Genomic DNA, 12,160 nt, shown 5'->3' with positions numbered 1-12,160 from the left:
GAGCAACAACAGCAACATATATTATGGCGTTTATATTATGGCGTTTTCTCTACGGACGTATATTGTATAAACAAAGGTTTCCCCTGATTCATGTAATTTAAAGAGCTACTGGGTGTGTGACGCGGTGCATGGACGTTGCCCCTCTCTCTGTGATTGGCTGACATCAGCGACACGCAGCTGATGTCTTTAGCAGCTGCTGTCAAAACGCCAGTCTGTCAAGCCAGGCTGCACTGAAACACACGCGCGCGCACACAGAGTCTGTCACACACACGGCGGTGGCTGCACCGTGCGCTGCGTGACACATCACAGCATTCTTCTACAATACATGTTTGTTTGTTGGTTTGTTTCAACTGTTTCTCTGACTGGCTGAGGAGGAGCGAACAAGAACATTCCTGGTCTGGAGTGGATTTCACCTTGGATGAAAAAAACTTTCTGTCAGACTGTCACTCAGTAACTTTTTGGTCTCTCACGTGAGGAATGTTTCTGGAGGGATTTCTTTTGAACTGTATTATTTCTGTTATTTTTTCCCCCCTATAGTTGTTTCCAGTGTCTCTGTGTTTTCATCCAAGCAGTTGTTTTGTTTAACGGATTTCATGTTGGAAAAAAGTATTTTATTGGAACATATTCAACTTAATTGTTATTCACTCACTGTCACTTTTGTAGCATATGTAATATTTTGATACAGCCTACAACCTAACATTTAAATTAAAGATTTATATTTGGTTAAGGAAATGTTTCAACGACCATGGCGTGTTTGATCCTGAAACGGAGCATTTACAAATAGTTTTTTTTAAATAAATCTCATTATCATATGAGGACTGGGTTGTTTTATAGCCTGTATGTAGACTGCATTATTTCCAACCGTCTTACTTTGACTTTATCATTTATTGATTAATTTAAATAATTGTATAGCCTATTTATTTATTTATTTTTCAAAGATGTCCGTGTCACGTGCAGCAATTCTACTGGGACTTTATTGCGTTTTATTAATGAGCATCAGTCCGTCTCGCTGCTTTCCCAATAAACTCCCCGAACGGATCGATCATCATCACGCCGAGGACGATCAACTGATCGATCCGTACGCCGACCCGTTGGCCGACTACGACCGGATGGACGAGGAGTTCGTGGACCGGGGGGGCTGGATGGGGGGCAGCGACAACGGGACCGAGGAGGAGGCCGCCGGGTGCCCGCACCAGTGCGACCCGGAGATGTGCCCGGAGGCGCGGGGCTGCAGGGCCGGCCTGGTGCTGGACGCCTGCGGCTGCTGCAAGGAGTGCGCCAACCTGGAGGGGCAGGCCTGCGACCTGGGCGACAGGAACGCCTTCTACGGCCTCTGCGGGACCGGGCTGCGGTGCCAGACAGAGGAGAGGAGGCGAGGAGGAGGTCAGTAAGAATACATAGTGTTGAGGAGTCTTGCAGGAGCACTCATCCTCCAATGTCACTTTGACTAGTAGCCTATGCAATGCATAATCTTTGTGGTGCTGTGGTACCATGAAGTCATGGTACCAGTGCCACAGCACCATAAAGGCATTAAAAACAAGGCTTCAGACCAGCTTCAGACATCCCAATACAAACTGGTCAGGCTATTAACTGCTTGGCCTTCCATCTCGAACCCATTTTAACCCCTGCTCATTTTATTGGCTCAGGATAGATAGAAGACAGTAGCCTACAGCAATTTGCAATGGGCCTGGTCTACAATAACAATAATATATAGGCTCATTGATGTCTAACTACTTCACAAACGTCTACTTGGTTACTGTAAAGGCTACGTATTTCTTTCCTTTGTTCCCTACTCGTTTAATATGATGTTCTTGCATATTAGGCCTACCTGCTGTAGCCTATTTGTCTACTATTGATTTTCTTTTAATTGAGTAGGCCAAATGAGGACATCAATGGAATCAAGCCTGAAGGCTTTCTTGGTTTCATCCTTTTAGCAGACCTTGTATTCTAGGCTACTGTATACTGTACTTCCCTGTGCCTGTCCATGCATTCTGTTAATATATGATTCAATCAATCAGGCGATGAGGAGTCGGATGACGAGCTGCTGTGTCGTTGCGTGGAGGAGGAGGCGGTGTGTGGCTCCGACGGCAAGACGTACATGAACATGTGTCAGTTCAGAGAGGTGTCCTTCTCCAAGCCGCAGCTGGTTGCAGGGAGAGGACCGTGTGAAACAGGTAGGCCTGTCATACGGCAACGTTTATGTTTATTCAGCTTTCCATCACAGATGTTTAAAAAGACAGGTGCCATTTATAAAAACACTGAATTATTTTAGCTGATCATTACAATATAGAACTTCAAATCTAAAATGCAATTGCCCATCTAAACATCCAATAACCTAAAACACAGATCTAAAATCCACTATCATTTAAGAGTCTGCACATGTATGGGATTGGTATAATAGGCCCTGTCTGTCTGTCTGTCTGTCTGTCTGTCTGTCTGTCTGTTTAACAATGGACAATAATTGTATTCTACCCGCTACAAGACATATAGGCTACAGTCTATAAGTAAGTCAAAGGTGGTCTGTTTGAATACACTTACTGCACTGCAGGGATAATTCACACAGTCACACCCTGACCCTACTTTCCTTACTGTCAATGTTCGCTACTGTCAATGTGCCCTTAGGTAAGGAACATAGAACCCCAAACTACCGTGGTATTTTAAGCTTCAAAAGGGAAGGAAAGTCCACAGCCACTCAGCCAGTGTTTAGACAGTGGTCTTAGTTTTTTTTAGTACACATGTTACAAGTTTGTACAGCTCTGTTTTTACCAGCTTAGAAACAAACTGCAACTAATTCAGAACACAGCATCCAGGCTTTAAACCAGAGTGCAGAGCTCACCGTTACCTTACCTGTTGATTTCTAGATTTGACATAAAGCGTGTCGGTCTCGCCCCTTCCTACACCTTAGGCTTTTTTAAACTAATACAAGTATGTTTGCCCCAAAATATTCTTGCCCTGGGTCAAATCCAGCGACCTTGGAACAGCCACCACCAGATATTCCTAAACGTAACCTCAATAAACCTATGCCTAAACCTAACCTTAGTCCTGAACTTAACCTCAGTAAAACTATGCCTAACCCTAAACTTATTCCTAACCTTAAACTCAGTAAAACCAATAGTGTACAAGAACCGCTCTGGGCGAGCGGTCCGTGAAAAAGATTGGGGCGACTGTGCTTTGGGACGAGCGTTCGGTAACTTCGGTTAACTTTTAAACCCCATGACCCATCATGACTACGTCTTACAGAAGCAGTCATGTGTAAAACCTTTCGAAAAGAGAAAAACTCCCTGAACACAGTGATACAGTCTTACTTTAATTTTATTTACTGATGTGTGGCATGGGGCCAAGGCGCTGTCCTAGATCAGTGGTTCAGCTGGTTCCCAAACCTTTTAGCCCGTGACCCAAAAGTGAAATTAGACATTCCCCCGGGACCCAAATTAATGAAAATATCAGATCTACAAGCTCACAGCAAACGTGTCGCTTCGTGCCGCGTTGTGGCCTATTTTCACTACTTCTTAAACATTTGTTTTCTAATTTATGGAATGTCTTAGTTTGTTTCCTTTTATTCAAGAAATTACTTCATTTACAAATCATTTAATTTGGTATTAATTTTTGAAAATCTTTGCTTTTTTGGGAATGTTTTTTGAATACGTTTTGAAATCATTATAATTATAAACGCTATGTAGGACACAAAAAATGAAGGGACCCATACAAATGTGTCTGTGACTGTGACCCACAGATACACTATTTGGGAAACAGTGCCCAGCCTAGATCCTCTGGCATGGCCCTTCTGTTCCAAAGTATAGACCAAAGGTGATGTGGCCTTTGCCACTACCAGGGCTAATCTGTCAACAGTAGAAGACTGTGGTTGTACTGGGCAGCTCCCAGTGACCAACAGTAGAAGACTGAGGTGGTTGTTGTACTACTGGGCAGCTCCCACGTCTCCCAGTAGCTAACAGTGGAAGACTGTGGTTGTACTGGGCAGGATGTTGTTTTACGGTAAAAGGGTGTTTTGTTTCATAGACCGTTCACTCTGGCAGTACAGTACACAGGTCCGATATGCTCCATAAAGTGTGTGTGTGTGTGTGTGTGTGTGTGTGTGTGTGTGTGTGTGTGTGTGTGTGTGTGTGTGTGTGTGTGTGTGTGTGTGTGTGTGTGTGTGTGTGTGTGTGTGTGTGTGTGTGTGTGTGTGTGTGTGTGTGTGTGTGTGTGTGTGTGTGTGTGTGTGTGTGTGTGTTCGAAGGGGGTGCAGGTAACACAAGCTTGTCTGTTCTCAGGTCAGTAGAATAGTTCTCTGCATACTTCTCTAACAGACGTGACCTTACCACTTAAAAACACACAAACACAGAAACACATGTCCGCACACAAGCATGCACATCTTTATGGGGCGTATCAAACAAGGGCTGTGGTCCATGGAACATTGAATAATAGATACATGTGTTTGTCTTTGTTTGCATATTCATGGGCAGACAAAGAAACAATACACATAACATCTATTGCAAAAAGCCATATCGCAATTGGGGTGCCCAGAGACATGGCTGTTTGGGGGTCCTTGGCATGGGTTGTATGACATGTGTTGGCTGTAGGTGACCCAGTATTATTCACAGCTGTAGAGGAGGGTGTTGATGCAGATGGAAGTTCTTGTTCTGAAGAACCAGCAGTGTCTCCAAAGGGAGACCTTAGATATGATTGGCCAGTCTCACAGCCAGGGGTGTGTAAAGAGCAGCTGCCACTCGGTTCAAACTGCAAGCGACCATACAGCAGCTGGTCCTAATTATAACCATCAATTAGTCAAGTCGCAACAGGTTCTATTTAGAGTAGATGCGTTTTTGTGTGGTGTATTTTAGTAAACTAGAAATTGTACGAATGTATATTTATTATCATTTTTATTTATCTATAGGTCTCTGCCACAGAGGGTGCACATTAACGCTCTGTAACGTGTCATTGTTCCGACCACCCATTAGTCCGTATTTAAAACACCCTTGCCAGTTTATAGTTGTTGTCATGGTGTTTCCGGCCCTTGTATGTCCTGCTTTATTGCCAGCTCGTAAAGTGAGTTTCATAATAAATCGTCATCGAACTTGATCAACCTGCCCAGGGCCGGATTAACACCTCTGAGGGCCCCTGGGCACTGAAGCTCGAAGGGCCCCCCTTCACGCACGTGCAACATTTTTGCTGTTTCGGAGCCGTTTTGGGGCAGTTTTATGCCGTTATATTGGCCTATTTCCGGTCGCCTACCCCCCCCCCCCCCCCCCCCAGAGTGACAGCCAATCTAGCGCATTGTTGCTGCTTTACACACAATTGCACTTTTCAACTGCCCTTCTCACCAACAATAAAACACTAATCTTTTTAGACACCATTTATTTAATTCGGATTAGCAGGGAAATTTTTTTATGGGCCCCTGGTGCCCAAGGGCCCCTGGGCCCATATGGTAGATCCGGCCCTGAACCTGCCTGCCTGCCTGCCTGTGTGGCTCTGCACTTGGGTCCAACACTTGACAGACTGACGCGCCTAGCTATTAATTTTTTAGTGAGAGGTGAGAGTTCAATCCGACAGGCGTAGTGACAAGCAGACATGATCCGGTGAAATTGTCGCGTTGGTGCTACGCGACACGTAGAAACACGTCTAATCATATGAGAAGCGCCGTGTCACCCCCCCCCCCCCCCCACGGATCCAAGAAAAGTGGGTACACTACACACTCGGTCATTGTGTTGCTCCCTGTTTAGGCTGTGTCTTCCCAGTCTAAAACCACAAGGAATGCAGTGGTTGGCTAACGCTGGGCATGTCCAAACTGTTATAATGACATGGTCCCACTCCTTTGGGGTATTTTTGTCACAGTACATTTGCAACATAATGTGAAATGTGTTCTTCCTGTCATTCATTCGCTCTGTCATCCCCTACCATGTAACCTGGGGCCATGAGGCCAGAAGAGGGGTTTGCTGCTGCTGTTGTTGTAGTAGTAGTGTGGTATTATGTTGTGTTGTCGTTTGTAACCCTAACAAAAGTCAGTCAGTTTATTATAGTGCTGAATCACAGGTCTCAAGACACGATCTTGGACTTTTTAAGTCACTCTCGATAACAGCATCTGCCTAAGTTATTAAATTGTACATTTCATTTCAAGTGCATTGTGTTGTGTTGTGTGTTGGATAGAGCATTAGTGCTCTGCTAGTATTAACTCTCTCTCTCTCTATCTCTCTCTCCCCCTCCTCTCAGCTCCTATCATTAAGGTGCGTCCACAGAGTCAGGTGAACGAGACAGGCAGCAGTCTGATGTTTCTGTGTGAGGTGTTTGCGTATCCCATGGCAACGGTGGAGTGGATGAAGGACGGCGTGAACGTGATTCTGCCCGGAGATGACCCCCACATCTCTGTCCAGGTGAGACACACCCACAGACCACACCCACATCCCTGTCCAGGTGGCGACCCCGTTTTCCACCCCAAGGTGGGAGAGGCTGGAAGGCAATTGGGTGATTGGGTGAGACGGGTGTAGGGAGCACTCCGCTGTGTTCATTCATTGAGACGGCGTCCCTCCGTCCTGGTCTAAAACTATAGGGCGAAAGTCCCTCCCTTCGTGGGGCAGAAAACTGTGTCGCGGACCCGACACTCGATGCTCAATCAGAGCGTGCCATCACCATGACACTGCTGGTGTGAATTGTTTCCAGCTGTGTTGATTAGGCCAACTATTGCCTCCTAATATATAAACAGTTGTTAAGTCAACTCTTAGGTACGTTTATCAAATTATCTTCATTTTAAAGTAACCACATCTTGAAGTAAATGCATTACAGTTAATTAACAGTTAATACAAGCGGCATGCGCCACCATGAATTACCTGCAAATGCCTGTACATTTATATTTAAATGTACCTCTCAAAGTAAATATTCATGTCAAATTACATGTCACACTGTGCCATGTCTTTGTGTCATTGTTTACATACAAGAGAGTCAAATTTCTTATTTGTCAATACAACAGTGTACTATGTAAGTATTAAGCTATGGCTAAGGTTTGGATGACAGTGATTGCAAATGAACAAGGCTGCACTTTCTCTGTATGGCATACTGTATATATCAATTTCAACAGTGCAAAGTAAGCTACACATCACTGTACTGTACTGTACTGTACTGTACTGTACTGTACTGTACTGTACTGTACTGTACTGTACTGTACTGTACTGTACTGTACTGTACTGTACTGTACTGTATGTGGAAGATTGGTGACAAGACAGAACAGGATTCACTTTAAGCAAATACTGTACTTTCATTATTTTGTTGACAGGCCATGTCTTTGCGATACAAGATAAGGCAACATTTGTACAACACTGCATAGCACAAAGAAACAAACAAATACACACACAATTAGAAATGTAAATTGTAAACATGAGCATCCTTTGATGAGATGCATGTCTGAGCTATTTTAGAGAACTGCTTGATGTAACGCTTCCCCTAAAAGTCAAGATTAGCATGAGAGCACGTCATCAGATCTGGGCACATAAACAAAAGCCTTAAGTTTGCATGTAGCATGTAGTAAAATATCATTGCTGTCTGGCAGAAACCTTGTATCTCCGCATTCCATCTTTTAATGGCATGTTCAAAACCATTTGCAATTTGTTTAAAAAAATAATGGGATATTACTTTTATGATAAGTAAGTAAGTGACTATATGATGTGGAGGTCGAGCATGTCCTCTGATTTGAGAAATATACCGAAGTGACTGAGAAAAACTGTCCCTCTACTATGTTTGTCCAGTTTAATTGCTTTAGTCACCGCCACTCTCTCTTGACTTTCTCACATTTTATACTTACTATTCATGTTTTGGGCCTCTGCGTGTTCAGCTGCTAAGCTTTGTGTGTTCTCTGCACTTGGGTTTGTCTACTCATGCCATCGTGTTAGGACGTAACGTGACGCAGGCTCATAGTGGTTGTAGAAATGCACCATTTCTCTCTGCACTCCCATCCCTGCTGGCGGCGGTGGCTCAGGGGTAGAGTGGCTGGATGGCAACCGCAAGGTTTCTAGTTCAAACCCGGGCTCCCCCATTAGTGTCGAAGTGTCCTTGAGCAAGACACTGAGCTCCTGATGTGCTGGTTTGTGCCTTGCATGGTTTCCGCCACCATCAGTGAATGAATGTGTGTGTGAATGGGTGAATGGATGAATGTAATGCACAATCTATGTAAAGCGCCTTGGATAAAGGCGCTATATAAATGCACCATTTACCATTTATCCCTGGCTAAATACTCGCTGTTTGTTTCTCTCTTTCTCTCTCCAGTCGAGGGGCGGGCCTATGAAGTTCGAGCTCTCCAGTTGGTTGCAGATTGAGAAGGCGGGGCAAGAGGATTCTGGAACCTATCACTGCGTTGCCCGTAACAACCTGGGGTCCGCCTCCGCGTCTGCTGTCCTGGGGGTCCTGAACGCAGGTACACCAACATCCACATTTCAGCCTCATTTCAACAAAGCTTTCATACATTCTGAGACTAATGACTCTGGATATGGAAGTACAATAAAATAAATCTGGAAAATGTGGTGCAACTGTCATACTGCATGACTTTAGTGTCTTACCAAACCAAGTTGCTTTGATTGGCTACTATTTGTAATGGGTGTGTGTAGCCCTCATGTTCCCTGTAGTTATGGAGTAAGCAAAAGCATTGCATGTTACCGTCATATTCACAGCAATTATGGGTATAAATATAACCCATTCTTTGCACAGTATATCCGTAGAGCAATACTTATGGTGAATTTACCACGTAGCTTGTCTGACCAGAACAAAAATAGCTGGACACAGACATTATTACCAATTCTTAGATCTCTGCACTGGCTTCCAATGAGTCATAGAATTGATTTTAAGTTAACATATTGGCGATCATCTTTAAATCACTCAGTGGTTTAGAGCACAAATACTGTACCCCTGTTGCTTTTACATTATCAACCCTTTCCTTTGACAGTTATAGACCGATTCAGAAACGGGTCTCATGGTCGCAGGCAACGTATTTCCTGTAGGCGGAGACGACATATCTGCGGTTTAAACCTGCACCTCTTCTACTACAGTGAATGGAAAAGTGACTGATGTTAGTCTGCCTCAAACGTTACTCTTTTACCTGCTTTTTACTAACACTAACATTACAAAGATGCCCAGAACATCGGGATGAACCTGTGTAGTTTATGGCAGCTCCAACAGTAGTGGCAACATAAAAAAATAATTAAAAAAACGGAATGTCAAAATATCTACCGCGGTGGCTGAGACCAGAGCCATAGAGTAATGGTTGAGACAAAGCAGTGAAAGGTCCTGAAAGATACATAACGTCAGTCTTACCCAATACCCAATCTTTCTGTTTTATGAACACAAGGCTGTTGTACTTTATACCTCATACTTTAAATGCTTAGTATGAGGTATAAAGTACAGCAGCTTTGTGTTCCTAAAACAGAAAGATTGGGTATTGGGTAAGACTGACCTTATGTATCTTTGTCACTGCTTTGTCTCAACCATTACTCTATGGCTCTGGTCTCAGCCACCGCGGTAGATATTTTGACATTCTTTTTTTCTTTTTTTTTAATGTTGCCACTACTGTTGGAGCAGCCATAAACTACACAGGTTCATCCCGATGGTCTGGGCATCTTTGTAATGTTAGTGTTAGTAAAAAGCAGGTAAAAGAGTAACTTTTGAGGCAGACTAACATTAGTCACTTTTCCATTCACTGTAGTAGAAGAGGTGCGGGTTTAAACCGCAGATATGTCATCTCCGCCTACAGGAAATACGTTGCCTGCGACCATGAGACCCGTTTCTGAATCGGTCTATAGAACACACATACGTAGGACGCGCATGAACATAATAGGATGGATCTGCTGGATCAGATCACTCTACAATCAACCAACTAATGTCTGTCTGTATGTCTGTGTTTGTTTCCCTATATGATGTATGTGCATCCAGAGGAGATGTCTGTCTTTCTGACAGACAGTTTGTCAGAGATGAAGGAGTTAATGGACTACAGTCACCCCAGAGATTATGGCCAGGACTATTACTGATTAACGACAGTCTCCTCCGTCCGTGTGAAGAACGTCACATCACATCATCATGGACACATGAGCTGAGGTACTACAGAGGACTCTGTAAACAGACAGAGAGACCACGGTTCCCAGTAAGAACATCACGCACCACAGTTCCCAGTAAGAACATCAGAAACTACAGTACCCTCTACCCATTAACTTCATTAGCCCTCTAGACTTAGTAAACTGGACCTGAGTTGGCATTGTACTGGGACTGCCTTTTCCCCCATCTACAACAAATGTCTTCGCCAAAAAACAATTGCCGATATTCAAGCTCATAACGTTGCAAACTTGTAGATCGGCTACTTTTGGCTAATGTTCCCCACAGAATATGGATGCTGGGTTTGACACCCACATGACACCACTGTTCCCGGTAAGAACATGAGAAATCACAGCTCCCAGGAAGAAAATCAGACACTGAAGACTGTCCGGTCCGTCAGGTCTGTCATCTCATACAAGATAGACAAGAAGCATCTCCTTTCCAACAATACTGTTGCTAACGCAGAGACCATGGGAATCTTTGAATATTACAAATATTGTATGAACACAACATAACTCTCATCATGGAGCATTCTGAAATGTGGCCATGTTGTGCCAATAAATGATCTACAAGATCATTTATTAGATCATTTAAATTATCTCCAAGATCATTATTTTATTAGGGAGTTTACCATCCAGAATCTAGGTCTTTTGTTTTGCCAGTTGTCTTAACTGCTTTTTGCGCTAGCCTTTTCTTTCTTTAATTTCACAATTAGCATCATAATGTATGAGTTGATGATATAAATTGACTTCAAATACCCGGGGTACAGAACTGGATGGTGTGTTACTTTATTGATGTGAAATACTGTACAGTTGGGTGCCACCGATATTGTCCCTTATCATTTGACCCATTTAGGCCTGACCTCAAAATTTAAAAAAATCCTTCTAAATCCTCCAGTTGTCTGAAATAAATATTTTCACGATTTTTCAAAAATAGCAGACCTACAAGCTCGTAGGTGACCTATGAGCTTGTAGATCTGCTATTTTTCAATAGCTAAATTATAACATAATGTTTAAAACACCAAAAGGGGTTCCCGCCCAAAATGGGTCCAAAACTGTCCTTTTGCGCAGATCACGCAAAACTCAGCAAAAAGAAAAGGACAATATCGATGGCCTCCAACTGTATGTCTAGACCTGAACTGTGACCTCTTGTTCCTATTGTGTGCATCTGTGAAACCTAATTTATACTCCAAACTAGTATAATATCGATTGTCAAACACGTTGAACTGTGTGCTTAGCACTTGATAGGGAACATAGAGTACTAGAGTAGTCTTGTGTAGCCAGCCAACTATTCCACAATCTCCGAATGCTGTATGTCTGAAACTATAGCTCCCGAAATCTGAGACAGAAAGCTGTCATCTGTTTGGTCATTTCCGTTCACAAATATATCTGGGAATATTTAATTTATTTCTGCTAAGCAGCAAGCTATATACTGTATATGCTTAAATGTTTTTTTTGTTTTTTTTGTACACAAAGTTCACATATCTGCTTGAACTTCCAACTGGAGACCCACTTCATTTGTAAAGGTCACAGGTCATGGCTAGGGTATAGTTAATTTAATCAATTAATATTTAATGATTTAATTATAATAAAACATCAATATCTACAGTCACAGATTTCTTTCTTTCTTTCTTTCTTTCTTTCTTTCTTTCTTTCTCTCTCAGTTGAAACTTGAAACTGCACATTGTGGATTCAGTCTTTGCATGTGTTACAGTTTTACTCAATTGCTTTTGCACATTTCTTGTGCTCTGCATTTAGTGAAAATATTCAGTGGATCTTTATACCACTTTGCTCTCAAAGTGGGGTCCGTGGACTGGACCCCCAGGGTGCCCAACAAAATGAGGAACAGTTTAAACACTTAAGCCCTATTTCATTTTTTCGGTTACTTTAAAAAATAAGTTGAAGGATCTTGACCAATGTTCTCTTTTAGGGATTCCCTGGTACAAAATCTTTCCAGATGGCGGTCCGCTGTCAAAGGCAATCAATGTGGTGGTCCTTGACATGAAAATGTTTGAGGAGAACCACAGGTCCGTACGACACATCTGGTTTACTGCCTGTAAATCCCATTGGTATCTCTCTGCTGAGTCCATCACCCGCAC

At 43.1% G+C, this 12,160-nt stretch overlaps 1 protein-coding gene across 1 annotated transcript; it reads left to right on the top strand.

Moving 5' to 3' along the window:
• Positions 1-242: 242 nt before the first annotated feature.
• On the top strand, positions 243-10,819 carry kazald3 (Kazal-type serine peptidase inhibitor domain 3). The gene is made up of 5 exons (XM_079516279.1): positions 243-1,383; positions 2,019-2,174; positions 6,208-6,368; positions 8,251-8,398; positions 9,907-10,819. Exons 1-5 carry the CDS (start codon positions 939-941, stop codon positions 9,999-10,001), a joined length of 1,005 nt encoding a protein of 334 aa, XP_079372405.1. The 5' UTR covers positions 243-938; the 3' UTR covers positions 10,002-10,819.
• The last annotated feature ends 1,341 nt before the right edge of the window (positions 10,820-12,160 follow it).

The sequence above is a fragment of the Electrona antarctica genome (assembly GCF_951216825.1).
Source record: "Electrona antarctica genome assembly, chromosome: 12".
NCBI lineage: Eukaryota > Metazoa > Chordata > Actinopteri > Myctophiformes > Myctophidae > Electrona > Electrona antarctica.
The sequence above is the reverse complement of the archived record's forward strand: the minus strand, read 5'-3'. Positions and strand labels throughout refer to the sequence as shown.

Bases quoted from the DNA above. Each gene is read 5' to 3' on its own strand.
- kazald3 (XM_079516279.1), top strand. From the start codon at position 939: ATGTCCGTGTCACGTGCAGCAATTCTACTGGGACTTTATTGCGTTTTA. The intron at 1,384-2,018 runs GTCAGTAAGAAT...TCAATCAATCAG, and splicing joins GGAGAGGAGGCGAGGAGGAG to GCGATGAGGAGTCGGATGAC. The intron at 8,399-9,906 runs GTACACCAACAT...ATGTGCATCCAG, and splicing joins CCTGGGGGTCCTGAACGCAG to AGGAGATGTCTGTCTTTCTG.